We start from the raw sequence: 14,607 nt of genomic DNA, 5'->3' as shown, positions 1-14,607 counted from the left end.
CGAATCGACGTTCGATGCGGTCATCTGGTCTGCGATCGTTTTCCTTTGGTTCCAGCCGAAGCCGAACGAACGAGCGAACTCGACGACCTGGGACACCAGAGACCCATTCCCGCGCGAGGGTTCAATCTTGTATCTGTGTGTGTGTGTGTGTGTGTGTGAGTTTCGGCTGCGGGGGTTAAAGGTCAGTCTGGGGAACTACTCCACCTCTGGCTGCTTCTACGCCTTCTACACCGGCCACGCCTACCATGGGCTATGCCCCCTTCCCTTCCCTTCCTCATTCGCCTCTTGGCCCAAGAACTGCGTGAGAGCATCAAGTGGCTCAATTGCTAACACAGCTAAAATAGCCACAACTTTGGATTGCACTTGGCGGAAAGTTCTTGAAAAACGTTTTTATTTGTTAGGTTTTTAGGTTTTTAGGTTTTCGTAGTAAAAAAAGTTTATGAAAATAAGTTTATAGGCGGTAATTGTAGGTCTTAAAGTGGGTTAAGGCTGCTTAGTTTCCGATAACTGACATTTTTTTTTAGTTCTTTGTCAATTACAAACCTAACTTCGAGTTAGAAAAGTCATATCAACTAATTACTAGTATAAATACTAGTTCTAACCTTTTTTTGCTTTCATTTCTTATCATTTTCTAGACCTTTATATCGCTTAGAAAATCCCTTTCTTAATAAGAAAATCATTTTAAACTCTCAAAAACTTTTCAAAATCACTCTTGATTTTCCTCTGTGTAAGCCCCCTTCCTCTACCTGCTAAATTTTATTTTTCCACGGCTGCTGCTGATGCTGCTGCTGGTGCTGGTGCTTGGCCTCATCTTGGCTGCTCCATCATCTTCTCCTCCATTTGCGCAGGGCTTTTCGCAATCTCTCGGTTATAAATCAATCCCCGAGGCTTTGGCTACCGTTTTCTTCCTCTTTTTCCCCATCTTTTCTTCGCTTTTATGAAGAAGAAGATGAAGAAGAGGGGAACTCCTTTAAGAATTTCGGTGTAATAGTAAATTATAATTAGAAAGAGAAAGAGCCTGTTTAGGGTTAAGGCAGCTTAACCTGTTGAGTGCTGAGCTGTAAATCAAAGCCCCTAAGAAGGCGATAAGCCACCGAAACAGAAACAAAAAAAATCCTAGAAAGAAAAATTAAGAAAGCAAAAGGAAAAAAATGCAACAACAACAACAATAACAACAATATGGGAAAAAGGGTGGGCGGGCGGTCGGTTGGATGGCTAGCTGGTCGAAGGAAGTGGCCGCCGCAGAAGTTTGCCAAATGAAATTTATGGCATATAAATTATCTCACACGTTGCCGGACTATTGACAGCTCTAAAATAATCGTAAAATGGCCCAAGAAATCCATAAAAAACGGCAGAAACAAAAAACAAGAAGAAGAAGAAGAACAACAAGAAGAATCGTTATAGAGGGGAGGGAGGTGAGGATAGGGGGGGAGGTTTAACTAAAGCGAGTCCGTGGCATAACCAGAAAGCCCAGAAAACCATGGCCCAGACACACACCAAAGAGAGAGCCCATGAATGTGAATTACTATTTCAGTTTTCGACCCAAAAGCGCTGCAAAATGAGTGTGTTTTTTGCAGTTAGGCAGGAAGGGGGGGGTGGTGCAGGAGAAGGGGCAAGGGTGGCGCTGGTAAGGAGCAAAGGGGGAGTAGGAAGGCATAACAGCAAAAGGGGACAGGCGACGACGTTGCCTTTTGCCTTACCCTCTCTGTCGCTCTCTCGCTTAGTCAAGTTTTCAGTTTTCAGTTTCTGTTTCTGGTTCGGGCCAAGCCCCGGATTGCAGAAATTGAAAAGTTCCCAACAGTTGGGGGGCCCCTCATAACTTTCATAGCACGGGACAGAAGACAGCGGACAGGAGACAGGGACAGAAGAGAGAGAGAGACAGCTACAAATGTCAGATAGAGATAGGCTGAAAGGGGAGACTACTACCTAAGGTAAAGGATTTCGTGTTGTCCTTATTTAAATAGAAAGGCTTCTCTCAATTTTAAGTTTCTTTTATTTACTTAATTTGTAATTTAAATATTTAAGAAACGTTATTAATTATATATTAATATTAACTTATAGTCGGTTAATGTTTGATTTATTTTATGAAAAAGAGCTAAGAAGCAACTTTTCTTCAAGTTAAATCAGTTTTTGGTTCTTTTAACCCTTTCAAACTTGCATTTTCTTTAAGCCAAATAACTTTTAACTTAGTTTTCATGTTTAAATAAGCTTCTGATTGGAGAAAATGAAATGATTTTTTAATATTTTCCAACTAAAAACAACACAAAATTGTAAAAGTTTCTTTTGTATTTTTCTACCTACCAAGTTAGATTTCATTTCACCGCCTTTTAAGACCAACTAACTGCCAATCTAAGCCTCCGATCGAGCGACTTTATAGTAATGACTTTTAATTTGAAACTGCCTGTGATCGAGAAACGTGTTTGGCCAGATCTGTTGTTATTTTTCTGTGTTCTCTAAACACAAGGTTTAAGCCTTAGTTGATAGATAGCCAGCCAGCCATCCGACCACCGGAGTAGGCAGGCAGTGAAAATCGTAGAATATATTGACAAGAAGAGAGGGTCTCAACGCCTCATTATGCATGGCAATTTATGGGCCGTGCCACGCCCTAGAACTAGACCTTAACCACCCCCCCTTCTCTCTGTCCTCACACAGCACACCATCCGGACATGCTAAATGCGGCAGCTAAATGCGGCTGCCGTGTGTCTACGCTTCTTGCTGCTTTGCTCCATAAATCAACGAAAGGATCCATAGAGCCGTTGATGGACAAGTTGAAGTCCAAGTTGCCGTCGTCGTAAATGTCCAACGACGCAGCGGCCAACCGACTAACCGAACAGAAAAACGGCTAGAAAAATCACATTTCCCTTTTTGGCGAGAGGTGTGCGGACAAAAGCTTCCACGGAAATATTGTTGCACATGCAGCAGCAGCAGTAAGGGGAAACATCAACAGAAACAGTAACATGGGGCAAAGGCAAGAGCCCCACGACGACGATCCTATCCCCCATCGTAATCTTCGGGATCGTAATGATCTCTGCCTTTGTGGCCAGTCATAAATGTTGATGAACAGCAGCGCAAACTTTTGTCGAAGGCGTTGCCGGTCTGAGCTTTTGTTGCTGCTGCTGCAGTTGCTGCTGCTGCTGTTGCTGCCGTGTTCGCTAGCAGCAACATAAAAATTGAAAAGATGCAGCCACCAAGATATATGCGAAGAAAAATGAGCAGTCGACCAGAGAAATGGCCGGGGATATATTGTAAAAAGGCAACAACGAATGATTACCCTCGATGAGAAAGGATTTGAAAAGCAGTAACTGAGGTGGTTAGAAGGAAAAACAAACTAAAACTCCAATGGTTACTCTTTCAGGGAATGAAATAGAAAGTTTATATTTGTAAACTATGAAAAAAACCGAAATTTGTTAAAGGAAATTCCACTTTTCCATCTATAAAACATGTAACTTTTGTTTTTAGTAATCCTAATCTTAGTTCATAACTTCTAAGACCCCCCTCGTTAACTAATGGGTAAGACAGAGAGGGATAAAAAGCGAGAAAAAACCCAACGAGAAACTGTAGAAGCAGGAAGAAGAAAGCTTGGCAGCTTTATGACTCGACTTGGCATCAGTCTGACGCTGTAAAGAGCCCCACTGTACGGGTCTACGGCTTCCTGAACATCCATTTTCCAGTCAAATGTCGACAGCTTTTGACTTGAACCATCTACGCCCTCCTCCCCCCCTCCTGCAATGTGGAGTTCTGTAGGCAATTTATGAGGGAGGTGGTAGGTAGTAGGTGTCTGCCGGCTGCATGTCCAATGTCAACAAGTTTACTGGCGAATTTTTAGATGCAATTACAGGGGAACGTTTCTTAGTTCGAATTAGGAGGTGGCTCTACAGTGAAGGCAATGAGGGGGGAATTTGATATATCTTTCTAAGATATGTCTAAGCTAGCTGTAAAGTCTTCTAGGCACTCCTTTTTATCATGGAACTCTGCTTGTTTTTGAAGTCTCTTTAACTTCAAACCACTTTTAAGTTAATAATAATATTTGAAGTAGCTCCTGAAATGATTTTCCTTCGTCATATCATAACATTCTCACATCCAAGCATTAATATTGTAGACCTTCTTTTATGAATCTAAAGTTTAGTTTTCAAAATCCTGATTATAGATCCCTAACTTGGCTTTCTAAAGGACAAAAATATTCCGAATTTATACCAAAGCTTTACCAAATCCAACAAAGCGACTAACAACTGTATTCCCAAAGAAGGAGAACCTTAGTTTTTCCACATTTTTTCACCTATTTTTCTGTTCTTAGTTTTAGTTTTGGTTTTTCTTTCTTCATTCTGACATTAAACAGTCAGCAAAAGTGAAAATTTGACAGGAGAGCAAATGAAATAAAACAAAAGCCGAAAAACAAGATGGGGCAAGAGAGGAAGAAGAATGCTTAAAGAAGAAGCAGCAGCAGCGGCAGAAGGAGAAGCTGAAAAACTTTGACAACTGCGCAAAAGTTTTTCCGTCCAAAAACAAAAAACAAAAAGAAAAAAGAAAGAAAAAAACCGAAAAACGGGAAAACAAGAGGAGGAAAAACAAAACCGAAACAAAAACAGAGGAACAAGAAACTTCAAAAGCATACAAAATGGGTATGCGGAAAAGAGATGGCAAATGGATGGACGAGAGGGCAAGGACGAAGGGGTTAGGGGTCGGGTCGAGGTATTAGAGCCAAGCCAAGCCAACCGGCGATCCCCTAAAAATGGGAAACAAGTTCAAAAGTGCAAAAAACTTTTCTCCCTGCCCAGCCGTCGCCATTAAAGAGGGGCAAAAAAAAAAAAACAGAAAACCTCCTTGGCCATCTTAACCCATTGTTGGCAAAGGCGGTGTCGCTAACCCAAATACCTAGGGATCGCATTTCCAAGATCCTGCCTAGGGGTTGACTTCCATTCAAGGACTTTCATCAACCGCAGCAGCAAACTTAAAACTTTTCTTATGATGAAAATTTCGAAAGCAAAAACCCGACGGCATGGTATTTCTTATGTAATCTTTGGGTTTTTGTAGGATATCCTTTTATGGTCTTTGCTTCTCTTTAAAGTAACTTTTAAGACTATTTATAATCTTAAGAGATATCTTTATATCGAGTCTTCTAAACTATATGTTGTATGTCTGATCTTTTTGCAAGATTTGATTTGCTTTTAAAACAAATAATCTTCTCTGCAGTGACTAAGATTGTAACTAAACTAACAGCTTGTCTATTTCGAAGGATCTTTTTATATAGATTTTGATAGTTATAGATCGGAAAAACGTTTCCAAGTATCCATCCTTTTATATTGCTTTTAATATAAGTTACTTGATGGGAAAACCATATCCAAGCCTCCTCCTTTGGCCAACTCTGATAAAGTTATAAAACTCTTCTTTGCAAACTTTCAAACAGGTGCTACTCATGCGAGTCTTATGTTTCTTCAATCTAGTTCTGATCTATTTATTTATAATATCTATAAGAGATTCCTCTTGATATATGGCTTAAAATGTTTTTTATAATAATAAGCTTATCATAACCCAGAGGCTTGCCTTTAATCTACAAGTTGGAATCAATATGATTCTGTAAACTTGGCAAATCTCTGATAGAAGAGATTCTGCTGACTCAATCTTACTATAAATTATACTGAAAAGGCAGATTAATGTTTAATCTAAGGATCCTAATGGGACCTATGGCTGTGTTTTCCTAGTAGACAACCAACTTTTCTTTGTTTTTCCTATTATTAAGCATATTAATGGAAAGGGATTGCCTCGTCCCACAGCTACTTTATGATAAGATCATAACAACACCTACTAAATAGAAGACTTTAAAAACTTTCCCAGGTCTAAAACCAAATTTTCAAAACTCTCTCTTAACCCTCAAGCTCTCTTCCCATTTGCTAATATCTTTCTATAGGACTTTTTGGGGGGCCGTTTCAAGCCCCCCTTTGGGCTGAAACCCTTCTAGCGATCACTTACCGATATTGTGCTGGCTGGTGTGTAGTACCGCCCCGAACGCCATCAGATGGTCCTTGGGCGGGGGGGCGCGGCTACCGAGGGCGGCGAACCCGTCGCCCAGAAATGACGCCAGTGCGACGGCCCTCAGGGGCGCTTTTGAGGCCTCGGTGAGAATTTTGTTGTCGAATATCTTGATGCCGGGGGGGATGGAGTTTTTTGTTGTTGTTGTTTTATTTTTTGGTTGTTTTTTAAGGGGGGTTCTGTGGTTGCTTTCTTTTGCGTTTTTTTTTTTGGGGGGAAGCCGGCCGTCAGTGGGTTAAGTCCCGCGTGTGTACGATGCGCGCGAGTGTGTGTGTGGGTGCGTGATTGTGTGTTTGGGGGTGTTTGGAAGCAAGAGAAAGACAGAGAGAGATAGAGAGGAGCGGGTTAAACCCCACCAACGCACTTAACGGTTAACGCACATCAAGATTGGGGGGCGATGGGTGCGAGCGAGAGGGGGATAGCACGTGTGTGCCGGCGGCAAATTTGGCAAAACAAAAACAAAGCGCGAAATTCCGCTCCTCTTATGTATTTTTTTTTTAATAATTTTTCCTCTTCTTCTTATTCTTCCTTGTATTCCAGTATTTAGTTGTATATTTTCTTCTTCTTCTTATCCTTATCCTTTATCACTTTTTTCTTAACACTTTCTTGATCTTTTCTGGTTTTGGTATATATTTATGATTCTTCTTGTTGTTCAAGATTCTCTCTCACTTGCAAAAAAATTTGAACAACGCAAAAATTCTCGATTTTCGATTTCGCGGCGGAACGGAAACAGCTGACTAACGGTAAACGGTGAAACGTTGAAACGGTTTCCCTTTCGAGCGAACGTTTCTTCCTCGTGCGTTTTGCGTTTTGCGGGCGCTTCACGCGAACGTCAAACAAAAACTGAAAACGGAAAACGGCAAACGCGACGGCAAAGCGGACAGCCCGATTACCGATAACTGCCAGCCGAGCGCACACGCACACACACGAACGAGCGAGCCGAAGCGACGACGAATGGCGCTCCTGTGTGCAGGCGAGATAGTTGTTGGCAAGTCGCTCGCACTCATATAAACAAATGCGGGACATAGTTGCCGTTTGTTTAGCTTGCGTTAGACAGAGATGCAGCGTGTGTTGCGCTGTGGCTGCTGCGACGTCAACTGCGCTGCTTGCGGCGCTGCAATGGAGTCGCAGGCTCTCTCGTTCTCACGCCCTTGCCTATGCTGCCGCTCGTGCAGCCTCTCGGGCGGGCTCTCTCTCGTTTTGGGGGCATTGCAAATATCATTTTATTTTCTAAAAAATATAAAATATTTTTTATTAAAAAATATTTTTCGAATTCTTTTTTAGTTATTTTTGTTTTTTATGGTTTTTAATATAAAAAATGAATTAAATTTAGAATATTCGAATCTTTTTCTAATAATCTTTTTATATTAAATTAAAAAACTTTTTTGTTGTTAATTTAAAAAAATATTTCATGCTTGTGATCAAAGTTTTTAAGAGGAACACTTAAAGATTTTATTTTTTTTAACCCTTAATCAATATTAAAATCTCTTTTAATAGTAAAAAACATCATTTTTTCTTAAAGAAATTACCACTAAAATTAATAAAAAATGTTTAAAAAATATTCTCATAAATATTTCTCAAAAATTTTTCTAAAAAATATTAAAAAACATATTAAACCTTATCCTAAATGTAACTTTGTAGTTTTTTTAAACAAACTTCTAGCTTAGATCTCTTGCTGTTTTGATCCTCCTCTCTCTCTCTCTCTCTCTCTCTCTAAGTATTGTTCTAAGCTTTGTTTTTGTTTTTGTTTTTGTAAAGATACTTGCCGCATTTGTTGCTGTTGTGTTGCTGCCCCTTGTTCCACCATAGTTGCCCCATGTTGCCACTGCTGCTCTTGCTCTCCCTCTCTCCCAGCTCTCTTTTTTGCGGTTAGAGGGGGCGTTGCTAAGCAACTGGTTTTTTTTTTTGTGAGTGTGTGTTTTATTGTTGCTCTGCCTGCCTGCCTGCCTGCCTTTCGCTTCATTGAGAGATGCGCAAAATGGCGCTCTCTCGCTCTCACGCTCTCCGGCCGCATGCTGCCTCTCGGTCACACTCGCTGGCCGGGCCAATGGCATTTTTCAAAGTGACATTTGCCCGCGTTTTGTCCCTTTCGCACTTGGCCGTGTTTGTGTGCGTGCCAAGGTAAAATGTCAAATGCTTTTCGACTGTCAACTGTTGGTCGCAAAAAACTTTTTTCCTTCCCCTCCTCTTCCTCCTTCCTCCTTTCTCTTTTTTTTTTGTTTTTTTCCCCATTTTTTTTTGTTGGTTTTTGGTGTTTTTGTTCGGCTGCTTCTTCTTCAACTTGTGTTTGTCACTTGTCGTTAGCAGTGCGAAAGGGAGAGCACTAGAGGTGGAGCAGAAGTGCAAGGTGTCGGCTGAGGCGGGTATGGTGGGGGCGTGAGCGGGAGAGGGACGCCCCTTTGGCGCTTTTAACGCACTGAAGACAGCAGCAACAAAACTAAAGAAAGCAAGCGAAGAAACAAAAACCAGGAACCTGAAAAGTTTTAGAAAGAAATGTTAGTTAAAAAGTTATTTAAAAAAAAAGGATTTTAAATTTTAAAACTTAAAAAATATAGGAAATATTTTTAACTATATATTATTTTCTTTGATTTTTAATCTTAACCTTAAAAAAGTACAAAACTAATCATGTTTAATCCTGCACTTCCATACAAAAAAAGAACCGTTATAAGTAAAAAAAAGTCAAAGATAAAGCGCGAAAAAAATATTTAAAAAATTGTAAAAAAAATCAACAGCCATAAAAGCAAGCAGTGCGAAAGAGTGCGCAATAGAAAAGCGAAGGAGGTGGCGCTAGTGGGTGGCGCCCTCTTTCATTCTCTCCTTGTCTTTCCCCCTCCGACAGCCACTTCGATAAGAGCAAGAAGAAGAAGATGTTCGACAGAAAATGAGGGGACTGCGGCGGGTACCGTTTTATTTGTGTGCGTGCGTGTGGGTGTGGGTAGGGTAGGGGGGAGTCAAAAATATTGCACATTAGGGTGTTAAGCTGTGAAGTGCTTGCTTTTTGTTAGTGTGTACGTTTCTGTGTGTATGTGTGTGTGTGTGTGTGTGTGCCTGTGCGTGTGACTTTTTACTTGTTCTGTGCTATCGGAAAGTTATCGAAATCAGTTGATCTTTGACGACCTTGAAAGCCGCAACTGTCCCAAATTAAACAAGAGCGAATGAGATGGCGATGGAGGTTGTTGGGCAGCAGAAAAAGGGGGTGACTTTTAAAGGGTTAATCTCTGTTATGACTAGAAAGATTATGATATTGTGACCTAATTTTGATATAATTCTAAGGGAAATATTAAAAAATAAATAGTAGCTAAGTTTTTATTATGAAAATAACTTAATTACTTCCAAAAAAATAAGAAATTTATCATAAACCCTTGCCAGCAACAAGTGAATCTTATTTAAAGAACCAAAAATTGCCATAAAAAGAGAGAAAAATAAGGGAAATATAAAGCGAATATGATAGGAGCAAGGAGTCCCTGATAAAAGGCAACCTGGGGATCCACCCACAGCACATTGTGATCCCTAATCTGTCATCTCATTCAGCAGCGCGCTCGTTACCTTTTGGCTTTTTTTCTTCTACCTTACATCTTGCCTTTACCTTTGGCTTCTGTAACTGCTCCGTTTCCCCTTCCGCTTCTCGTCTTCAGCCTTGTCTTCTTCTACAGCTCCTCCCCCACTTCTCGTTTTCTGCTGCCCACCTACTTCCACCTTTTCCAACAAATGTCAGTTATCAAAAAATCGCAGTAGCAACGAAAAACAAGTATGAATTTTAGACTTGAAGTTACTTTTTGATGCCCTTTCCCAGAAATAAAAATAAATAAGGGAAAAATACTAAACTTTCAAGCTGAAAAGGCAAATCTTTTTTAAAGTTAATCCTAAATGATTATTAAATTTATTATTATTAAGTAAATTTTTATAATTTTAAGACTCTCACTAAGGGTATAGCTACCCGACAGCAGCTCGACCGAAAACAAACAAGTAGCGTTAAGAAAATGTTGGCCAAGCCGTGATAAGGCGCAGCCAACTGCCACGCCCACCCTGCAGAAAGAGCACCGCCCATCAGAAAGAAGGGGCGGCAGTGGTGGCAGGTCGATGGCCACAACAAAATCAACAATAAAAGCAAGAAAATCATGGAAAGCAAGAAAAGCGCGACGAACTTTGCGACGCGCCATAAACTTTTGGCAAGCAGTGTTTTGGGGGTTTACAGCTATAGTCAAAATAATAGTGATTGATAGGAAAAATTGAGATAAATTTTAAATTAATATTTTTTAGAAGAAGCTTGAAAGGTGGGCCTTATTCTGCATAAATGCCTGAATTTTCTAAGATCTAAACTAAAAATTACTTAAAAAAGAGGGATTATTGTTCAGTTTTTTACCATATCAGATTATTATATAGATCGTACGGTTCACTATCCCTAAAATCCTATTCAAATTTGCCAAACTTCATGCTTATAAAATCAGGGAAAGAAGAGTTTTTGGAGAACCACCCCCCACCCCCAAGTTGACTGACAACAACAAAGGATGCGGCACCCGATTTTTGGGAGTCAAGTGCTTGCCCCGCCACGCCCACTTGCCCAAATCCCCCCTCCCCCTTGCCACCCACTAAATGCGACCAGTCACGAATTGAACTAACAGCAAACGGACGTCGCCATGTCACGAAAAGCAAAAAGTGGATTCACAAGAAGGGAAAAATCAACATGAAAAGAAAAGTAGAAGCTAAAAAAAAACATAAGTAGGAAATATGGAAATCAAATTAGTCGAAAAGATATATAGATATATACTTTTGAGACAGAATATTATTGAAAAAAGTTCGAAAAAGGATTTTTAAACCATGGGAAAAGCTTTTTTTTTTTTTAAACTAACTCCAAGTTTGTTTTAGCTAATTAATATCTCAGCAACAAAGAAGATTTATTAAAGATTATGACTATATATAATAATATGATATACTCATAGGTTTAGTTTTAGGATTTCTCCTCCTTAAAACCAAAAAGAAAACAGCTTTTTCAGTCAGGAAAAAAGGAGGTCGATCGCCTTGCTCTGATATGCCAGCACACGCTTTCGAAGTCACCTAAAAAAAAAGCCACTCACACCCACACCCACACCCACACCCACCCACATTTCCCGCAAATCAGCAACAAGAACAAAGAAAAATCGCAGTCCAACAACAACAACAACAAAAGTGATATAAAATGTATAAAAAATCTAAAAAAAGAAAACCAAATCCAAAGGCAAAGGCTGAAGCGCCATGCCATGTGGGCGGTCGCTGGCTGCCACGCCCTAATGCATTTCATTTCGCTGTGTGTGTGTGTGTGAGTGTGCAACACTGACAAAAAACATAAAAATAATACAAAAAAAATGAAAACCAAACTGAAATCTGCTGTTCGGTGTCACTTTTGCTTGTTTGTTGCGGAAAAATACTTTTTGCCAGCAGTATTTGTCGGTCCTTAAAGGAAAACAGGGTAGGAAAGTGGGCTAGTCCTGTTCTTAGTAGCTTCGTTTTCTTAAAGGATAATATTGTTAAGGATCTAGGTTAAAATGGGATGAAAAAATGGTTAGAAAGTGGAGCTTAACTTGGTTAAGGAAGTATTATTTTTGAGATTTTTAAACTTGTACAAAAATTTTAATTGGAAAATCCTACTTAATACCCCATTTGAATACCCCAAAAAGTAATCTTTTTCTATATAAGAAAATCTTTTTAATCAATATATAATTACAAACTAATTTGCTTCTTAAAAATCCCAAATTTATATCCCCTTAGCTTTCCAGCTCTCCCTACGTGGCATTTTTCCCGTTGCATTGTTGAGGAAAGTTTTTGATTTTCTTTTCCTATTTGTTTTGCCATTGTGCAGGGGGCGAGTGGGGCTGGTTTTTCCAAAGAGGTAGAAAGGGTGCAAGGAGGCCTTGCCACCCCCTCGTATGTGGGTGCCTTGCCTTCCGTCTCGTTTGCTCTTCTTGTAAGATGGAAGCATATTCTATCCCCTCCCCACCCTACTATTTGGCTTTATCTTAGCCTGCATTTTTTTTCGGATTTTTTTGTTTGCATTTTTCTTCTCCCCCTTTTTTTTAGCATTTTATTCAAATATTATATGGGGTTTGTGATTTAGCAAAGGGCCAAGGGAGAACACACCTACCTACCTAGCCTCCCCTATTTTTTCACCATTTTCCCCCGCCCTTTTCTATTCTACTATTTTTTATTTTTCCATTTTCTTTTTTTTTTGCACTTGCTGTTTGTTTGCGTTGGCAACATGAATGTTGTCACTTGGTTTTTGCCAAGTTCTTGTAGTTACCACCCACCCCCCCTTTCTTTTGGGGATATCTTTTCTCGTTTTTTGACATGTTGTCAACTTCACGTAATGTCAGACAAGTTTCAAGTTTTTCCCTTTTCCCTTTGTGACATGCATGTGAACTGATTTCCCATTCCCATTTATTATTTTAACCGCCCCCGCCCCGCGCCCGCTCTCTCTGATGTTTTTGTTTTTAGTTTAGTTTTGTATATTGCTAGTTGGGGATTTTTCCCTCTTCATATATGCAGTTTTCCTTGTACTCTGCCAGAGGGATAATGATGAAAAAAGATGATAGTTTTATGATATTTTTGAAATTTAAACGGGTTTTTTATGGTTTAAAAATGTTAACAATCTAAGAAACTTAAATTAAAGTTAAAAATTCTAAGGATAAACCAGAAAATGTAAACTTTTTAAAGCAAAAACCAAACTTAAAAGAAGGAATTACCCCTCTTAAAAGCCTAAGGTCACTCTGCCTTGAGTTCTAGCAGGTTAAATGGTCACACTACACTTTCTTTAGTAACGAAACTCTAGTTTCCACTTAAAAAATCTCCAAAGTACTTACAAATTTATATTATTTAAGACTTTTCTTCAACCAAATCTGAAAACTCTTCGATTTCTTCCCTGACCTTACCCAGCAATGCAAACTCAGTCTTCCTAACAACTTTTCCTCTAGAGTAGAACACGAATTTTCCAAAAACTCGACCAGTTTTTCATTTCAGATCTTACCCTTGCCATTTCAAGATATTTTCACACACACACAAATGCGTGTGTGTGTGTGTCTTTCTCTCTGTGTATGTGTATTATATCATATTGCAGTTTTGGTTGTCTTCGTCGGTATCTTTCGCATCTTTCATATCATTTACATACCTCCCTGCAGCCCCCAGAAAAACCCCCTCCATGAAGTATCTTTTTGTGTATCTTTGTATCTTTGCATCTGCTGGCTGCTTTGTTAATTTAAACTGTGCTGTTGTGTGTGAGTGTGTGTGTGTGTGTGATTTGTGACTCGTCGTCGTCGTCGTCGTCTTGTGCCTAGAAATTTTTGCGGACTTCAACGGCTGACTGCACAAAATTTGATTTGGCAATAGAAATTGTTGTAAATAATTTGTGAAACGCAAATTTCGTACGGCCCCCAATCTGATCTTGCCAGAATTTATGGGTTTTATTTAGTGTGTTTGTAAGAGGAGATATGTGAAAGGAATCTTAAGGAACATACAAATTAGGAAAATGCATTTTCTTGATGTGTAAAAAACTAATTTGAATGGATATTAAGGGGGAAACTAACTAGAGCTAGCTAGCTAAAAACTTAATCAAACTTACGTTTCTTAAATAAGAAAACCTATAGGGTGGCCCACGGAAGATTTGCGTTTGAAAATCGCTATAAAAATATCAATATTTTCCAATTTTCTTCGAGCGTAAACTTAACCATTTCGTGACACATTGACTATGACATTCGATCAAAGTCAAAGTCAAAATTATCGATAGTTCAAAAAGCAAACGCTACATGGGCCACCCTCTAGAAAGAGTCTACAAAATGTTAAGTTATAATAAAGATTATTAGAAACTTAAAAACTATCTAGAAGAAAACTATCTTAGCTAAGAACTTTTGCCGATAAATAAATCGATAATTTCTCGATAAACTTTCAAAAGCGACCTTAACGATGACTTTAACCGACTTTAAGCACACTTTAAAAGCAACTTTAGCCTCAAATCATTGTTCTCAATATAATCTTCGATATCTTTATCATAAACATAAAGTAAATAAAAAGAATTTACGAGTTTATTAAGCTGAAATTTCCCGCAAAAGTTGGCCAACTATTTTCATAATTTTGCATTTATTTTGGGCCAACTTCTGTTCGGTTAAATTTCTCTTCCGCTTTTAAGCTTCTCACCTTTTTGGACAAAAAAAAAAACACAAACAAAAATAAAGTTTAAAAATATTTCGTGGCTTAGCGCCCTCCATTGCACATAATTTCTTTTTATTTTCATATTTTATTTTCATATATTTTTCTTTTCTTTTTTTTTTGGGGGATTTTCTTTCCATTCTTGTTGTTGTTGTTGCTGTTTCTCGGTTGTTTCAACTTTCGGCGATGGCCACAAAAAATAATGTAAAAAGTTTAATATGCATAAAGTTTCATTGGGTTTTTGGCCGGCCATTCGCTGGGGAGCCGAAAACCCCCAAGTCCGTCCGCAGGACCACAAAAAAAGTTGCCTGCAGGAATTTAAGGGGGGGAAGAAGGGAGGGGGTGGTTGGGGATATTGTGGGCGTAAAACTGGGCCTGGCATTGTGGAAGGTGTTGCAGCCACACATA

General features: G+C 39.2%; 2 protein-coding genes across 2 annotated transcripts in view; both read right to left on the bottom strand.

The window, feature by feature from the left end:
* The window catches only part of LOC108116751 (LIM/homeobox protein Lhx1), a 55,779-nt gene extending 48,520 nt beyond the window's left edge, over positions 1 to 7,259 (bottom strand). Inside the window, exon 1 of the mRNA XM_017228773.2 lies at positions 5,968 to 7,259. Coding sequence (XP_017084262.1) covers positions 5,968 to 6,010 — 43 coding nt within the window. The 5' untranslated portion in view covers positions 6,011 to 7,259. The remainder of the gene's footprint in view (positions 1 to 5,967) is intronic.
* A 534-nt stretch (positions 7,260 to 7,793) lies between these two features.
* Positions 7,794 to 14,607, bottom strand: part of LOC108116765 — a 66,247-nt gene continuing 59,433 nt past the window's right edge. The window contains exon 4 of the mRNA XM_017228795.2: positions 7,794 to 8,500. Within this exon, the coding sequence (XP_017084284.2) occupies positions 8,023 to 8,500 (478 nt within the window). The 3' untranslated portion in view covers positions 7,794 to 8,022. The remainder of the gene's footprint in view (positions 8,501 to 14,607) is intronic.

Source organism: Drosophila eugracilis, unplaced genomic scaffold (assembly GCF_018153835.1).
Source record: "Drosophila eugracilis isolate 14026-0451.02 unplaced genomic scaffold, ASM1815383v1 contig_498, whole genome shotgun sequence".
NCBI lineage: Eukaryota > Metazoa > Arthropoda > Insecta > Diptera > Drosophilidae > Drosophila > Drosophila eugracilis.
This window is presented reverse-complemented; position numbering and strand designations above follow the sequence as displayed.